The sequence below is a fragment of the Leopardus geoffroyi genome, chromosome C1, assembly GCF_018350155.1.
Source record: "Leopardus geoffroyi isolate Oge1 chromosome C1, O.geoffroyi_Oge1_pat1.0, whole genome shotgun sequence".
NCBI lineage: Eukaryota > Metazoa > Chordata > Mammalia > Carnivora > Felidae > Leopardus > Leopardus geoffroyi.
In genome coordinates this window covers 15168148-15184054 of record NC_059328.1, presented here as the reverse complement: position 1 = coordinate 15184054, position 15907 = coordinate 15168148, and the positions used below count along the sequence as shown (strand labels likewise).

The 15907-nt window shown below is 58.1% G+C and overlaps 1 protein-coding gene across 5 annotated transcripts; it reads left to right on the top strand.

The window, feature by feature from the left end:
- The first annotated feature begins 2621 nt into the window (after nucleotides 1-2621).
- SH2D5 (SH2 domain containing 5) lies at nucleotides 2622-15757 on the top strand. 5 transcript variants are annotated; one of them, XM_045475933.1, is made up of 10 exons: nucleotides 2622-2732; nucleotides 7421-7681; nucleotides 8031-8111; nucleotides 8600-8674; nucleotides 9647-9793; nucleotides 11060-11308; nucleotides 11476-11650; nucleotides 12014-12122; nucleotides 12620-12779; nucleotides 13448-15757. In XM_045475933.1, the coding sequence occupies exons 2-10, from the start codon at nucleotides 7595-7597 to the stop codon at nucleotides 13649-13651; spliced, it is 1287 nt and encodes a 428-aa protein (XP_045331889.1). In that variant the 5' UTR covers nucleotides 2622-2732; nucleotides 7421-7594; the 3' UTR covers nucleotides 13652-15757. The 5 variants fall into 5 exon arrangements, with proteins under 5 accessions (XP_045331889.1, XP_045331888.1, XP_045331891.1 ...); XM_045475932.1 differs by having other exon boundaries at nucleotides 8028-8111; XM_045475934.1 differs by lacking the exon at nucleotides 2622-2732 and adding an exon at nucleotides 3167-3264.
- Nucleotides 15758-15907: the final 150 nt, after the last annotated feature.

Genomic DNA, 15907 nt, shown 5'->3' with positions numbered 1-15907 from the left:
TCACCCTAATGACCTCATTTTAATTCACCTCTTTACAGACCCTCTCAGTCACAGTCACATTCTGAGGCACTAGGGGTTAGGGCTTCAATAACGGGAGGTTAAGGGAGGAGAAACAGTTCAGCCCCATAACACATCTTTGTGTTTGGTTTTCGTTTGTGTTCTAGGCCAGTCACTTTGGGAGGGTGCAATCTTGGGGGTAGGTTGCAGGGACAGCCGTTAGGACATACCTTAGAGAATGCAATAATGGTGCTCACGGTTGAAAGTGACCGTCAATGCGGGAAGGTGTTAACTGAGGAAACGGATGCGCCGTGAAAACCAGATGTGGAGGGGGAGGTGTTCTGAGGGCTGCTGCAAGCCCACCGGCTTGGCGATCAGACTTGAAATGATGTGATGTTACTTCCCGCTCACCTTCATCAGCCGGCAACTCCAGTACCAGATTCTGAAAGTTTAGAGAAAAAAGGGAAGATTGTGATAGCAAGCTCACAGCTGTAGTTTAGTAATTATCATTGACTCATCAGGATATAACCATGTGTGCCCTAACATGTTCAGGGATCATAAACTCAGCACCCTAGCTTGCCTCTTTTTTTTTTTTTTTTTTTTTGTCATTTCTTCCTCTGCTTCATAGAGATAGCTCCTTTCGGCTTCCTGCAGAAGTGAGTCACTAACCCAATGGCTGAAGTTCTACCCTGTTGGCTCCCGGGAGCTGTGTTGTGATCGGTGCAGGACGAGATACTGGGGCGGATGATGATGCGGTGATGACTGTTGTATGCTGTCGTCCTGCACGGAACTAGGTTGGCCTACCCAGGAGATGGCTGACACCCAACGAAATTTGTTTCCTTTGATGCAAACCGCAGCTTTTACATCTCACGGACCTTTAGTAAGGCGGCATGCATAGCAGAAGCTCAGAGTTTCTGTGCTTTTAGTGGAATTAGATCAACTGAAGTTGGTAACGTGGGGGAATAGCTCAGGTGAGCAGTTACATTACTTTGATACATAAATAGAAATGAAGGAATGAACTTCAAATGGACAAAGGCATTTGGTTTTGAAACATTGTATTCCTGGGGCGTTTGGGTAGCTCAGTGAGTTAAGCATCCGACTTCTGCTCAGGTCATGATCTTGTGGTTCACGGTGGGTGAGTTTGAGCCCCACCTCGGGCTCTGTGCTGACAGCTCAGAGCCTGGAGCCTGCTTGGGATTCTGTGTCTCCCTCTCTCTCTCTCTCTGCCCCTCTCTGGTTCACACACTCTCTCTCTCTCTCAAAAATAAAACATTAAAAATATATAAAAAAAAAGAAAGAAAGAAACGTTGTATTCTTGAGGGTGAAGACCAATAAAAAAGGGATCTTTGGTGGTCAGGAGCCAATGTCACATACATATTTCACACGTTATCTTTCCAGATTGTGGTGTTTTGTTGTAAATCTCAGTATCTCTGGGACCTAGCACAGTGCCGGCCACTGAGACCTTGACCCTCTGTCCCCTTATCCCGATAAAGGTTTAGAAAGCAGAATTCTCTTTCTGATTTACTTTTTTCGCCATCTGAATTTAATTCCTTGGTCTTTTTTCATTTTGACCTGAAACAAATTCCTGTCACTGTTTTAAAAAAGCGTATGCCTCAGAAGTAATTGTGTGCATCAGAAACTTGTGAGAACCAGTAGTTAAGGCAACTGTGGCTTGTGTTGTTTTCTCTGAAGAGTCCAAGTAGGACTGCGAATCCAGTAATTGATTGGTAAGTCCTCTATTTAAAATTTACATGCCTTTTTTTTTTTTTAATTTAAGAAAGCTAGTAAGAATTAACCCTTTAGCTTTTGTCTAACACCAGCTGGTATTAATTATTGAGCATTTCACTTACTGTGGGTCAGGTACTGTGCCAAGCACTTTGCCCAGGAAACTCACTGGAATCCTCACGTCACTATGCGTCAGGTGTTAGTAACGCTTGCAGATGAGGCACTCAGGATTACAGTGATTAAGGTGTTTGCCCAAGGTCCCACATCTGGTAAGACAACGTGCCCAAAGTTGGGGCCAAGCCTCTAACCAATACGCCCCAAAGCTGCCTCTGGAAGGGCACGCGGATGTTCTGGGGAGACCAAGGGAATGCCCAGAACAGAGGTGGGGCTCAAACCAGCCTCCTCCTGGAACTCACCTGAGGCTCTCAGCCCCAGACCTTGTTTCCCTGCCTCCTCCGCCTCTGTCCCTTCCTGGGGTGCAGCCTCTGCTCTCCCACTGGACCTGAGCCCCGGTGCCCTTTTTTTTCTGAAGAGTAGCACGTAGGCAATGTCTGGTGTCTCCTCTCTGCGGTGAAACTCACGTCTCACTTACACCGAAGGCCGGGTTGAATTGGGTTTGCAATTTATTTTTTGGCACCAACAAGGTGCCTGATGGGAACGAAAGTGCTTTCCAGTTCAAAGCTGTAGCTGACACTCTGGCTGGATTTGCTCACCCGAAGGACAGGGTCACGGCCCACGTACAGTGACCAAGGTTCACGCTGAACTGGGCAGACTCAACTGATCCTTCTAGGAAACCGGCCCGGCGGGAAAAGGATGAGGAAGCGGATACGCGATACCCCCTACCATCTGAGGGCGAGGGAGGAAGGGTGCGGCTAGCTGGGTTGCCTCGGCGGAGACCCGGTCCTCGGCGCGTTCACTCACTCACCGAGACAGCAATCACTGAACGGAACAGGCTCTGTCCTGCGCACTGGGGATGGAAGCCCCTTCTCATCAGTGCCGCTTGCACTCTAGTAAGAGGAGTGGGGTGACCAGCAAGAGTTGCGACGGCTCTCCAGGGGTTAGGGGAGTCCCTGGTGGTCTGGGAAGGCTTCCCGGAGGAGGAGCTGCCGGAGCCGCCGCTTGAAGAAGGAGGAGCTAGCTAGGGGGCAGAAAGGGGAGGTCTCTTCAAAGAGGGGACCGCCGGCGAGGCCCTGGGCACTGAGGGTCCCCAGCCGGAGTAACGACGCCCTCGGTGGGCAGAGACGACCCCTCAGGCCCTTTAAGGAGGAGCGCCGAGGCGCCGGGGCGAGAGCTGGCGGGGGCGGTGCCAGGGCCCCTCGCGGCCGCTGATTGGGCGGCGCGCTCGACCGGAGCCGCTCGGCGGGCGCCGATTGGTGAGTTAGCGCCGGGCGCCGCCGCCAGGTGATTCGGGTGCTGGTTCCCGCGGCCACGTGGGGGGCGCGCGGGCGGGGGGCGCCGCGGGGCGGGAGGCGGAGACGCGCAGGACGCGCGGGGGGTGCGGCGCGGAGCAGCGGCGACGGGGCTCGAGACGCGGAGGCCGCGGTGAGTGAGCGCAGGGGGGCCGGGCAGGGGCTGGGGCTGGGGGGTCGGCGGGAGCGGGGTTCGGTCCCCGGCCGCAGACGTGGGGAGGAGGTCTCGGCTGGGGAGGAGCATCCCGGCCGCTGCCCCGCATCACCGCCACCTCCGCCGTCACCGTCCGTCACCTCTGCCGTCACCCCCGCCGTTCCTCCGCCGGCGTCCTGCCTCGCTCGCCCCTCGGTCGGTCCGGGGAGTTTCTCTGCCCCGGGCCGGGTACCGTCAGCCCAAAGCCCTGGCCGCAGTCCCCAGGAATGACAATAAGAGCGGGAAGAATGACCCGCGCTGGGCAGCGCTCTGTGCCTCCCGGGCGCTGGCCCCCTGCGTGCCTTCGGCCCCACTTAATCCTGAAAACAGCACTTACCGCTCAATGTCGTCTGCTTGGGGCGGCCGTCCCCAACCACCCTGTATGAAATAGCACCCCCCGAACACCCACACCACGTATCCTCCCCACCCTACTGTTTTTCTCCAGATCACGTAAGTCCCCTGAAATGTTGCTTTCTAGTACCCTCCCCCCCCACCCCCCACCCAGCTTGGGTGCCCCCCCCCCCCACCCGAGGACTGGGACTGTTTTGTTCCTGGCAGGTAGTTGGCGCTTGAAATATTTTTAGAAGGAACAAACAACCCAGGAGACAGCTGCTCTTATTATCCCCACTTTGCAGTTGAGGAAATGGAGGCTGGGAGGTTAAGTGGCTTGCCCAAGGTCATACAGGCCTCCTGGACCTCACAATCTGTGATGCTGATCTTGACCTCTGGCTGCTTGGTCCAGTCCCCTCCCACCCTGAGGCCAAGGGTAGGTGAGGGTGGCACAAGGAGTGTGCTGGGACAGGGGGGCTCTTTTGTGCAGCCGAGCCAAAGATAGAGGAGGTGAGGCAGGTGACCGGAGGGGCTCTGGCAGCCCCAGACCATCTGGGCAGAGAGGCAGTCAGACAGAGAAGGCAGCTGCTTTGCTGATTAAGATCAGCCCCTAGCACCTGAGGTGCTCCGGGCAGCCGGATAGACTGGGACTCACCAAACTCGAATGTGAACACCTTGCTTACTGGGGAGGGGAGTCTGAGGACACTGCTGTGGCCTAGGGGAAGAGCCCTCAGAGACCCAGACTTGCTTCCCAACCCCCCTCCCCTTATGCTGTGTGACCTTTGGCAAGTGGCTTCACCCCTCTGAACTACCCTTTGCTAAGCCCAGACTCCAGGCTGAGCGGTCTCCCAGATGCTGTAAAGGTGGGCCCCGCCGTGACTCAAACTGAGCTGTGATGCGGTGCAGTAGAGGGCTTCTGTCCTTGCCCCTCGACACAGATCAACCCATCCAGTGTCCTGTCTCTAAGCAGGGCCACCTGGAAAACCTCAGAGGAGCAAGAGAAGAGCCCCAGCCTCATTCCAAAGGTGTCCCCCTAGAAAGGTGCTGACCCAGCCAGTCTCCTGTGTAAAACCTTGGAAAAACAGTTGTGTTCCAAAGCGATGAGCGGGTGTTTGTGCCCAGAATGAGTAAGCAGGTCTGTTTCCCGGGGTTGGGGTGAGCCTGGTACCCTCACTGGTCCCTTGGGCAGCCCCCAACTCCAGGCTTGGGGCTGAAATGCACTGAGAGGGAGGTTTGGGAGGGAGGGAGAGGAAGAGACAAACTTCCAGTTTCCTGGGGAAAGGGGGGGGGGGCGGGGGAGGATCCAGAGATGGTAGGTGGTGGGGCGCCCCCACCTCCACCATCCGGACAGTGGAGTGTCCCCAAGCAAGCTGCTGCTCTGGATCTGGAGGGAGGAGGCAGCTTGCAGCCCTAGACACAGTTGTCTCGGCATGTGTGAGAGCGAATGTGAGTGTGCCTGCGGACCCATGTGGCTCTTTGCTGTCTTACACCCTTAGTGTCTGAGGGGCTGTGTCAGCACAGGAAGAGTGGGAAATGTGCTCCTTATCTCTCCCTGCTCCCATCCCTCCTTTAACTCTTATTTTGTCCTCTCATCTCCATTCACACTTCCACTGGCTGCCCTTTATCTCCTCTTGTCTCCCTTTTGCCCCATTTGGTTTTTGGCCTTTGCCTCCTCTGTCTCCCACTGCCTGCGGGTCCAGGGCATCCCAGCCCATGATGTGATAATGAGGGCAAAAGGCGAGGTCACTGGAAGCCCCAGCTTTATACCTGGCATGGCAGCCACATAGCTTTTGTGCCAGTTACACATCTAATTTTGTTGTATTTAAACATCAAATGGAGGATAGGTGATGGACATGATGTGAAGAACGGTCAGGATCACAAAGTGGGTGTGAGACCAGAAAAGCAGGAGGGGAGAGAGTACAGGAGGGAGGAACCAGGAAGGCATCAAGGGGAGCACGCAGCCTTGATTTCTGGCTCTTCTGGTGCTGGCGACTCACTGAAAGTAAAGTAGTAGGTTGCTCGCAGAATGTACTGGAAGGCTGCTGCTGCCCCCACCCTCGCTGAGCCTGGGGCTGAAGGTCTGGGCAGGCAGAGGCAGGGGCGGTTCCTGGGCTCTTGGCCTTGGGAGTGTCAGTTTCTAAGCACCTGCCTGAAGGTGGGTGGAGCCTAAGTGGGACACGCCCATTTCCTGCCGGGGCGGGGCCCTGATGCCACCTGCTTTCTCCTGGAGGAATCTTTGCTCCCAGGCAGGCCTCTCCTTCTGACTTGCTCTCCTAGACTGGGAGGTCTTCTAGTCCTTCAGTGTAAGGAGGGCGCTGGAAGTGGTCAGACCTCTCTGTCCTCCCAAGCTCCCTCCTGAACAGCAGACTTTGGGGTCCCCCATCCTCTCTGTACCTGTTCAGTGTCGCTCCCCGCCCAGATGGCATCATGCTGGGTGCCTGCTCCTCCATTCAGGTCTTGCCTCCTCACATTATCCCAGGTTTGGGGATGAGGAAATGGAGGCTCAGAGAGGTGGGGCAGCTTGCCCAGACTCACACAGCATCTGGACACAGGTCTCTCTGATCCTAAGTGCAGTGATTAGAAGTAGTCTGGGGAGACAGAGCCAGGCAGGATGGGGGAGGGAGGTGGGAGGGTCTGAGTTGGCCCCAGCAAAAACTAAGGGAGAGAGTCATGGGGGACCCAGGCAGAGGCAGTCAGCCATTCTTTCTGGAGAAGCCTTGACTCCTCATTCACTGTGTACCAGCAATGGTCATGAGCTCTCGGGGGAGTGAGCACTCTCCTGGTCCTTGAGGACAGTCTAAGTAAGGGAGGTTTCCTTCTCTCCACTGGTGGCTCTGGGAGAGGGGCCCCAGGAAAGACCAAAACCTGGGCTGGATTGGGGGACAGGGCCCCCTGGGGGCTTCAGGCAGCGGCTGGAGTCTGGCTGGCCGAATGGGCCAGGGCCTGTGGAGCACATCCCCGCCTCTGCAGCTCCGGCCATCCAGCTCGTGGGTCACTCCCATAGATCACAGAGCTCCTGCCTTGCAACTTGCTATCGCTCCCCACTGCCCGCGGGGCACAGCCTACATTCCTGTGGGATGCCGACCTGGCTCTGGCCCACTCTTCTGGTGAAGTCTGCCCATCCTGTGACTCTGCAGACTGTTCTGGCAGCTGTCATACCCCTCCTCTGAGGTGGTGTCTTCCCAGCGTGCCCCACCTGCTCCTGGCCCTTTGTACAGGCTGGTTACAGGAACCTGGACAGGGCAGGCCCAGCCGAGAGCACGGAGATGTCTGTGTTTGACCCAGGGTGTGGCCTGCCACACCCCTACCTTTGGCTCTTTTCCCAAAGCTCATTCCTCAGTGAGGCCTTCCTGGCTGCAGCCAACCCCTAACTTGCATATCATAGCCTCCTCTCTGCTTTATCATGGTCTAGCGTACGGCATATCTTTTTTTTTCTTAACTCTTCTAAAGTTTATTAGAGCGTGGGCACATGCATGAGTGGGTGAGGGGCAGAGAGAGAGGGACAGAGAGAGAGAGAATCCCATGCAGGCTCCATGAGGTCAGTGCGGAGCTCGACTTGGGGCTTGAACCCACAAACTGTGAGATTATGACCTGGGCCGAAACCAAGAGTCAGACGGGCAAGCCACCGAACCACCCAGGCACCCCTAGCAAATTCCTTCTCCTATTGATTGATTAGTTTGCTTTCTTTCACACGAGAATGTGGGCTCCCCGAGGCAGGAGGGAGTCGGTCATTTTGTTCTGGGCTGTGTGTTCCCTGTGTCCCCAGTGCCCTGGATGCTGCCTGGCACACGGCAAGTGCTCCGGAAGGATTTGTGAGGTGCAGGAGATCCCTGGCCTCTGAGGGGAGCAGCGTGGCTCCGGTACGTGGGAACCGTCCCTTCTCCCCTGCCCTCTGCTGCCTCCTCCCCTGTGGAGCTCGAAGCTGGGCACCCTGGGGGCCATGCAGAAGGCTGGGGCAGGGGGCCGGAGAGCCTCTGACTGCGGCCCAGCCCCTCACCGGCCCAGGTGCATCACCAAGTTCGCCCAGGTGGGTGGGGCCGCCCCCACAGGGTGCGCTCTAGTGCGTGGTGACTGAGTGGTGGGTCATGGGGAGTGGGGAGGAGCCATTTCTGTGTCTTCCCTCCCTGACCCGGGCTCCAGAATGTGTGTGTGCACAGGTGAGGAGACGGGGCCTCAGAGGCGCAAAGCGGCTCGGGCAAAGCCACCTGCTGGGAAGCGGGAGAGCCTACTAGGCCGGAGCACAGTGCTCTGTCACTGTCCACAGCTTACCCCACAGAGCAGAGCGTGTGTTGGTAGGAGGGAGGGATTTGGAGGAGGGGATCAGGAGCCATGGAACTGCCTTGCCTCCCTCCCGCCCTCACCACACCCCCAAGCAGTATGTGGGTTCCTTCCCCGTGGACGACCTGGACCCCCAGGAGAGCGTGTGGCTGGTTCAACAACAGCTGTGGGCACTGAAGGTAGGGAGCTGGGGAGGGCACATCCCGGGCAGGGAATCACAGCCTTGGAATGTCAGGCTGGAATGGCCCCGAGACCATCTGATCCAACCCCCCAATCACAGATGGAGCAAATGAGGCCCTGGGAGGGGTGACACCAAAGCCATTCTGAGAAGCGGGCCCAGCGAGGGCCATACCCAGGCTCCTACAGCCGTGTCCCTTATGCCCGGGGACCCCTTCCCTTGGGCCGTCATGACCTGTGTCCCATGGGTGGAAGCCATAGATGGGACATGTGGGGGATGGTCATAACACGGCCAGCTCATGGCCCTCCTGGGGGTGGTCTGCCAGGAGCCATCCACGCTTCCCCAGCTCTTGAGGCATCCACCGCTCAGTCCCTTGGCAGCTGGGGAGGGGTTGGCTGACCAGCCTGTGGTGACTGATGCTGAGGCTGGGCGGGACAGGGCAGGGCCTGGGAGGTAATGCCTGCGCCCATCCAACTCTCTCCTGCCTAGGATTGTCCCAGACGCCGGGCTGTCATCCTGAAATTCAGCCTTCAGGGCCTCAAGATCTACAGCGGGGAGGGTGAGGTAGGAGCCCGTGTGGGTGCAGGTGAGGGCTGGACGGGACAAGTGTCCTGCTCCCTCAGAATGCAGCTGGCCCTGCGCCACCCCTGGAGCCTCCCCACCACCCCAGCCTGCTCTGGGCCTTTGAACATTCTCTCTCTGAGGGCCCTGCCCTCTGGCAAGCTCTCCAGAATGTCCGGGGATTAACTACTAGCCCGAGCGTCAGGACAGTCAGCCCCAGCTTTTTGCAGGTCCCCGGGCCTCTGTGTAAGCCTGTCCAGAGTTGGCCAGTGGGCTGTGGCCAGATTCAGACTGGAGGCCAGTTGGGAGCCCCTGCTTGGTCGCCGACCCTCCTCCCGGTGCAAGGCCAGTGTGTGTTGAACGCTCACCTCGTGCCCGACTGTGTAGCCCACAACCCCCGGGCCACTCTCCTAAGACTGTGGTGCAGATCGTGTCCCAGACGTGTGCGTCACAGGGGCCCTGGGGTCAGGTCCTGTGCCATGTGCGTGAGGTCTCACTGACCCCCACCCACAACCCCATCAGAGGGAGGTACTGTCTCCCCTTAACAATTGTCACAAGGGCCCAGAGGGCTGTGCTTACCTGCCCACGGCACACAGAGTGGGGCACAGCCAGGATTCAAACCTTGGTCACCTGACTCCAGAGACCAGGGGTGCGACCCCAGGGCCTGCTGCCACTGCCTTTCTCCGTGACCCTGCAGACCGTGAATACTTCGGCCCTCAGTTCCACAGCATGGGGGTGACGATACCAACCGGTAGGTTGGCAGTGGGGAGTAAGGGGCCAAGCCCAGTGGCCATGTGAAGGACGAGGGTTCCCCTTTGAAGCAGGGTTTGGGCAGGCCTGGGAGGAGAGAAGAGCTCCTCCCCTGGGAGCTGGTGGACCCTAAGCTGGAGAGCAGGCCCGGGAGGCCAGCCGGCAGGTGTGTGGGGCCCACGGGTGGTGGGACTGATGGAGGCTGTCCCGCCCCCTCCTTCGCAGGTGCTCCTGATGGCTCATGCTCTGAGGCGCGTGCTCTATTCTACCTGGTGCCCAGCCGACTGCCAGTTTGCCTTCATGGCCCGAAACCCCCAGAGCCCAGCCAGCAAGCTCTTCTGCCACCTCTTTGTAGGCAACCAGCCCGGAGAGGTATCTGGGGCCTGGGGCAGGGGAACCATCACTGAGGGTGGGGTTGGGGGGTGTGCTGTGCGTCAGCAGGGCCTCCAGGGGACCGAGGCCTCGGAGGGCTTAGTCAAGCTGGCCCGAGCCCCCTCCAGGCAGGCACTCCTTGTCACACCTGCTCCTTCTGTGGCTCTGCCCCACCGGGGACGCCACAAAAGCAAGTTAGCGGCCTCAGCATTCCCGGGGCCTGGAAGTGGGTGTCAGGACATGTGCTTAGAAATTGGATGGTCACACTGCCAGGCCTTTGCTCACGCTGTTCTCTCTGCCTGGAATTCCCTTCCCCTTCTGGCAAATTCCAACTTGCCCTTCAAGGCCAGTCCCTGTATCTGTGAAGCCCACCTGGAGTCCTCTAGACCACTCTTCCCTTCTGAGGTCTTGTGACATGAGCCACGCTGTAGCATTCGTCTGTCCCTGATGACAGACAAGGGAATTCTGTGAGAGCAGAAACTGGGTCCAGGTCAGGAACCGCTCTAGTGCTTGGCCCCTCGGAGCTAGAGGGTGAGCAGACAGATCCTGGAAGTCAAAGCTAGTGTGACGGCCGTGAACCACAGAGCCTTGACAGCCAAGTGTTTGGCGAGAGGAGGCTGGCTTGGCTCCATCCAGCAATGATTTGCCGTCACCCCTGTGTGTCCAGCTCTGTGCTGCTACTGGAATGACAGGCGGCTGAGACACTGCCCTTGATCTTCCGGAGCTCACGGTTCCAATATGTTGGAGCTAGATAATGTGTGTGATGGGTAGAATGTACTGGCCCCAGAGCAGTGGGCCCATGCTGGGGGCTTTCTGTGCTCCATTTCACTAAAGGAGCACAGGGAAGTGGAGATAAGGAAACTGAGGCACGGAAGTGCCATGCTCTGCCTAGAGTCACAGAGCAGCCCCTACATGACAGAGCCAGGATTGGATCCCAGGTTGTGTGACTGGAGGGCCTGGGCTCTTAGCCACTGCTCTAAGAGGGTACTGACACAGGGTGTACCTAGGGGATAGGAGTGCATTTAGCCTGTGTATTCCCAGCTCCGGGCATGATGTCTGGAACAAAACAGATGCCCAGTATTTGTTAAATGAATGAAGGAAGGTGGTAGGGGGGACTGCATGGTGGTGAAGTTTTGGGGGTTAAGTAGGAGTTTTCCCAGGAAGAATGCGGGAGAGGATCCTGAGTCAAGGGGCTACCTGCACTGATGCCTAAGGGGTTCCCCAGGAAACCTGCCCCAACTGAGTCAACCCCTTCCCCCTCCCTAGGTCCAGATCCTGCACCTGCTGCTCTGCCGTTCCTTCCAGCTTGCTTACCTCTTGCAGCACCCTGAGGAGCGGGCACAGCCTGAGCCCTGCCTGGTGTCTGCAGGAGACATGCCCCTGAAGCCACTGTCCAACCCGGGGGGCCCCCCTGGCCTTGTACGGGAACCCTTCAGCCGGGATCAGCTTTCACAGAACGTTCATGCATTGGTCTCCTTCCGGCGGCTTCCTGCAGAGGGGCCTGTGGGCAGTGGGGTATGCAGCACCCCAGCCAGGGAGCGGGCAGTGGACAGGGGACCTGGGCGAGGGTTAGGGGGTCATAGGAGGGGAGTGCTGGACTTGAGTGGGAGGGGGCTTTGCCTGACCTGATGTGGCTGGGCCTGAGTCTGCCTGCCCGTTGTGGGCCCCTCTTGGTGCCCTAGAAGGAGCTGCCAGAGTCAGAAGGCCGTGGGGGCACCCGCCATGCCCGCCTGGGGAATCCCTACTGCTCACCCACACTGGTGCGCAAGAAGGCCATTCGCAGCAAGGTGATCCGCTCCGGGGCTTACCGAGGCTGCACCTATGAGACTCAGCTGCAGCTGTCAGCTCGGGAGGCCTGTGAGTTGCAAAGAGCTCGCCTGTCCCAAGGTAGCAGGGGCGCAGGCCTGAGTGCGCCCTTGTGAATCAGAGAGGCTGGGCCTGAGTGGCCCTTTCTGCAAGGCTGGGCCTGTGTGTGGTTATGTGTGTGTCCACGTGAGTTTGCATGTCGGTCTGTATGCTTGGGGGGCTTGCATAGGTGATGGTACAGCTGTGGGTGTGCTTCAGCTGGTGGGTGGGTGTGAGTGGGGTGTGCCTTGTGCGTATGTGTCTTTGCTGGGGGAGTCTTGGTGAGGAGACGAGCATGGGGGTGTGGGGTCTGTTGTGGTGGGGTGAGCGGGCTGGGCTCGGGCCTCTTCCTCTGACCCCGGCTGGTCTCCATAGTCCCTGCTGCGTGGGAAGCGTGGCCCCGGGGGCCTGGTGGTCCCTCGTGCCTGGTGGAGAGTGAGGGCAGTCTGACGGAGAACATCTGGGCGTTTGCTGGCATCTCCAGGTAGGAGGGGCCTGGCTTGGCCGGATGCCCAGCCCCTGGGGTGGGCAGAGGAATGGATTGTGGGCTCCCTCAGGGCCCTGACATGTGCACATTTCTGTACAAGGGCAGAGCCATCCTGACCTTGGTGGCCTCAGGCCAAGGACTTCACCCTACTGGGCCTCAAGTGTGTCAAATGTAAAGTGGGAATAATAAGAGGACCTTCATCACAGGTCTGTGGAGAGGATCCAATGGGATAACTCAGGTCAAGCTGTCAGCACCTGGCCTGTCACAGGGCAGCGGCTTCCTAACCATCAGCTCTTCAAAACTCTCCCGTTTGGGCCTTGAAGCGGTCAGCAGCTAGGGACCCCTCAGAAGCCTCTTAGGATGGGAGTCTAAAAGCTTCCTTTTGTGGAGGGCCCACTACTCTGGGTCAAGCATGGTTTCCAGTTACGCCATTGCCCCAGGGAGCGACCTGAGGCCGGGCTCCCTTCTTCAGCCTCTCCCTCCTGCCCTCCCAGGCCCAGTGCCCTGGCCCTGCTGCGGAGAGACGTGCTTGGGGCCTTCCTGCTGTGGCCCGAGCCGGGCGCCAGTGGCCAGTGGTGCCTGTCAGTGCGGACACAGTGCGGCGTGGTGCCCCACCAGGTCTTCCGGAATCACCTGGGCCGCTACTGCGTGGAGGTGAGTGTGGGGCAGCCTGCTCGGCCCCGCCCTGGCCCTCAGGCCCCACCCTTTCTAGCCACGAAGCCCCCTCGCCTCATCACGGTGCCCCATTGGCTCTCTCTGGCCACACCCCTTATTTAAGTCTCCATCTTGACTGCTGGCCCCGCCCTCAGGCCCCGCTTGGCCCCACCTCTCTCTACCGCCCCGCCCTCAGGCCCCTCTCTCCATAGTGGCCTTTTGGAAGAGACCTCCAGTGTAGAGGCTTGGGCCCGGTCATGTCTCCCATTCCTATAGGGATGCTGGCTTTTAAAAGTGGCTTTCCCACACAACCTAGCCCATTTTTTTTTTTTTTTTTAGCAGAGCTGGAAACTGATTCAGAGAGGGCAGGGGCTAGTCTAAGCTCACCCAGCCCCTGGGCTTCTAGGTCTGGAGTCTTGACCACAGGTTTCCAGGGACTGGGTGTATGCCCTTATCACCAGCTGGATGGCTCAGTCCTGTCCAGGCTGGCAAGAGAGAGAAAGAGAGGGGACGGTGTCTGGCTCTGCTGTGAGAGGGACAGTGACCTCTCTGGGCTTGAATTTCCTCCCTTCTGGAGTGGGGCAGGATCCCCTGTGAAGGGGTGGTTGGTGTCCAGAGCGGAGCCATGGGGAGACAGGGAGCTGGAGCTTCGGCCTTTTCCTCCTTAGCACCTGCCTGCCGAGTTCGCCAGCCTAGAGGCCCTGGTGGAGCACCATGCTGGGATGGGGCGAAGCTTCTTCTGCTCCCTCGACATGGGCCGCCTGAATCCTGGCTATGAGGAGCAGGACTGGGGGTCCGAGGGCAGACCCCCCCGGACACTGCGGCCCCTTGGCCATGCCAAGTCTGAGGCAGAGCTGCAGGGCCTGGGCTAGGAGGCTGGGCCCCATGCCCACTGGCCCCGCCTCACCCTGGCTCCTGGGCCTCAGCGGGCCGCCCTGCCCTCTGCCACCCCACTGGTCACCAGTTCCATCCAGTCACTCTGCCCCTTGGACCAGTCTTCCGTCACTTCACTGCCTGTGGTGGGGGTGGGGAGCCCTGGCACTGGGGATTGCCCATGGCTTCTCGTAGGACGTGACCGCTGAGACTGCAGGAGGGGCAGGTGGAGCTCCAGGCTTCTGTTAACTTGCTAGGTGACTTTGGATGCTTGTCTCTAGGCTTCACCTTACTCCTCGGAGGGGAGCCTTCTGAGGTGGGCAGGAAGGTGTGCTCACCCAGGGACATGGCCTCCTAAGGTGGCCAGGCCTTGTGGCCCTGACTGGGAGTCTCCCAAGGGCACCTGACTGAGGTTGCCAGCCATGTAAGGGAGAGGTGTCTGGGGAGGCAGGAGCGAGTCCTCACTGTGGGCAAAGACCTGGGGGCAAGCCACCCTGTCCAGGAGAGAAACAGGACTTGGAGGAGCTAGTGGGCATGGCGTCTGGGCTGAGCTACACCCAGGCTGACAGAGAGAGCATGCCTGTTTCTCACATCATTTGAGATTAAGGCAGTCTCCCCTTGAGTGTTGAGAAATGAGGGTTAAGGGGGCATAGGATGGCAGAATGGACGAAGAGCCTTGCCCCCCAAGCCCAGGCGGACACCTGTGTGCAGAAGGGATGTGAACCAGCAGACGGGGCAAAGAATCTCTGTGTTGTTTAGAAAGGCTGGTTGGTCTCCACTCAAAACCACAGGGTTGTGATTCCTGCCTTCTGTGGAGGGATGCCCCGTCTCACCCCTCCCCAACAACCCCAAGAACCACCAAGACGCGCGCACACACACACACACGCACACACACCGCACACGCTGGCTCGTTTCCTTTGTCCATTTGACTGGCAGGGGCCAGCAGTGAGCCGCAGGAGTACTGGGGTGACCGGGGCTCTATTCAACTTATTCTGGGCCATTCTGGGTCCAGCGGCTCCCTGGGAAGCCACCTGGTTTTGGTCCACTTCCCATAACGTGGCTCTGGCTGCCTCTGGTTGTCAGGGGCTACCTCACCAGCCCAAGCCCTCTGGGGCTGGGTCACAGTACAGCCATCCAAAGGTAGAACTGATGTGGACCCTGCTGGGGGGTGGGGGGGGGGGCGTTGGCCTCAGCAGGGAGTGGGAGTACAGAGAAATGATTCTGCTCTAAGGCAATAGCCCTGAAGTGACTGACAGATCCAGGTGCCCCCCCCCCCGCCCCCCTTTAGAAGCAAGCTTGACGGACAGACATGAATACCAAATTATTTAGGGAGCAAGTTACTTCGTATGAACTTCTCTATTCCTGAGGCAGAGGCTTAGTCACGAACGTGGGGGCTGCCCTCCCCCATCTGGGAGTGGGATGTGACTGTTCAGTGCCTTGAAACTGACAGATTTCTGACTCCTGGAAGGGAGAGGGCGGCCCTGACGGAAGAGAAAAAAGGGAGAACCCTCGGAAAGTCAGGCCTGGTGTTCCCAGCTTACAATCTCCTGCCCAGGAAGTGGTCTTGTCAAAAGCGATAAAAGGGTTGGGAGGAAGCTGTCCTTTGGGGGTTCTTTTCACTGGCACCACAGCACTGATTTTATACTGAATGTGAGTGGGACTCACCATACAGCCATTTCCACCAGGGACTGCCACCAGAACCCACAGTCCCCTGGTCTCTAGTGGGAGGCGTGGTCTCACATTTCACCGACAAGAAAAGGGGTTTGCTGATAGGGTGTTCAGGCTTGCAGCACCAGAGGCACATGTTTAAGAAGACCTGGTGACTGGCCCAGGCTTAGGACCAAGCTTAGCTCTACAAGAGATGGGTTTTGTTGCACAAATCATCCATGTGGACAAGGTATCAGGAATGTTCTCAAAGCACTTTAACATTCCTTTGCACAGCATTCATCACGTGGTATAAACAGCAAGTTTCTTGACCCATGTGCGCAGACGCTTCAGTGTCTTAAATCATAAGTCAGCTTTCTCTTTGTTCCAACCAGCACCACCTGGGTAGCCAGCTCTCCTTACTGTGTGGACTTGAAACAAATAAAATGCATTTCTTCGGATTGTCTAGTACAGACTTTTCCTTTGAAAGGCAAGGTCTTTGTCCAGTTTGCCTGTCTTGGTTTGCCAACCATACCTTCAGCTGGTGCTGAATGGTGAACCAGACAGAGATCTTGTCCTTCCCAGCAGGGGTGGGGTGGGGGGAGTCGCTC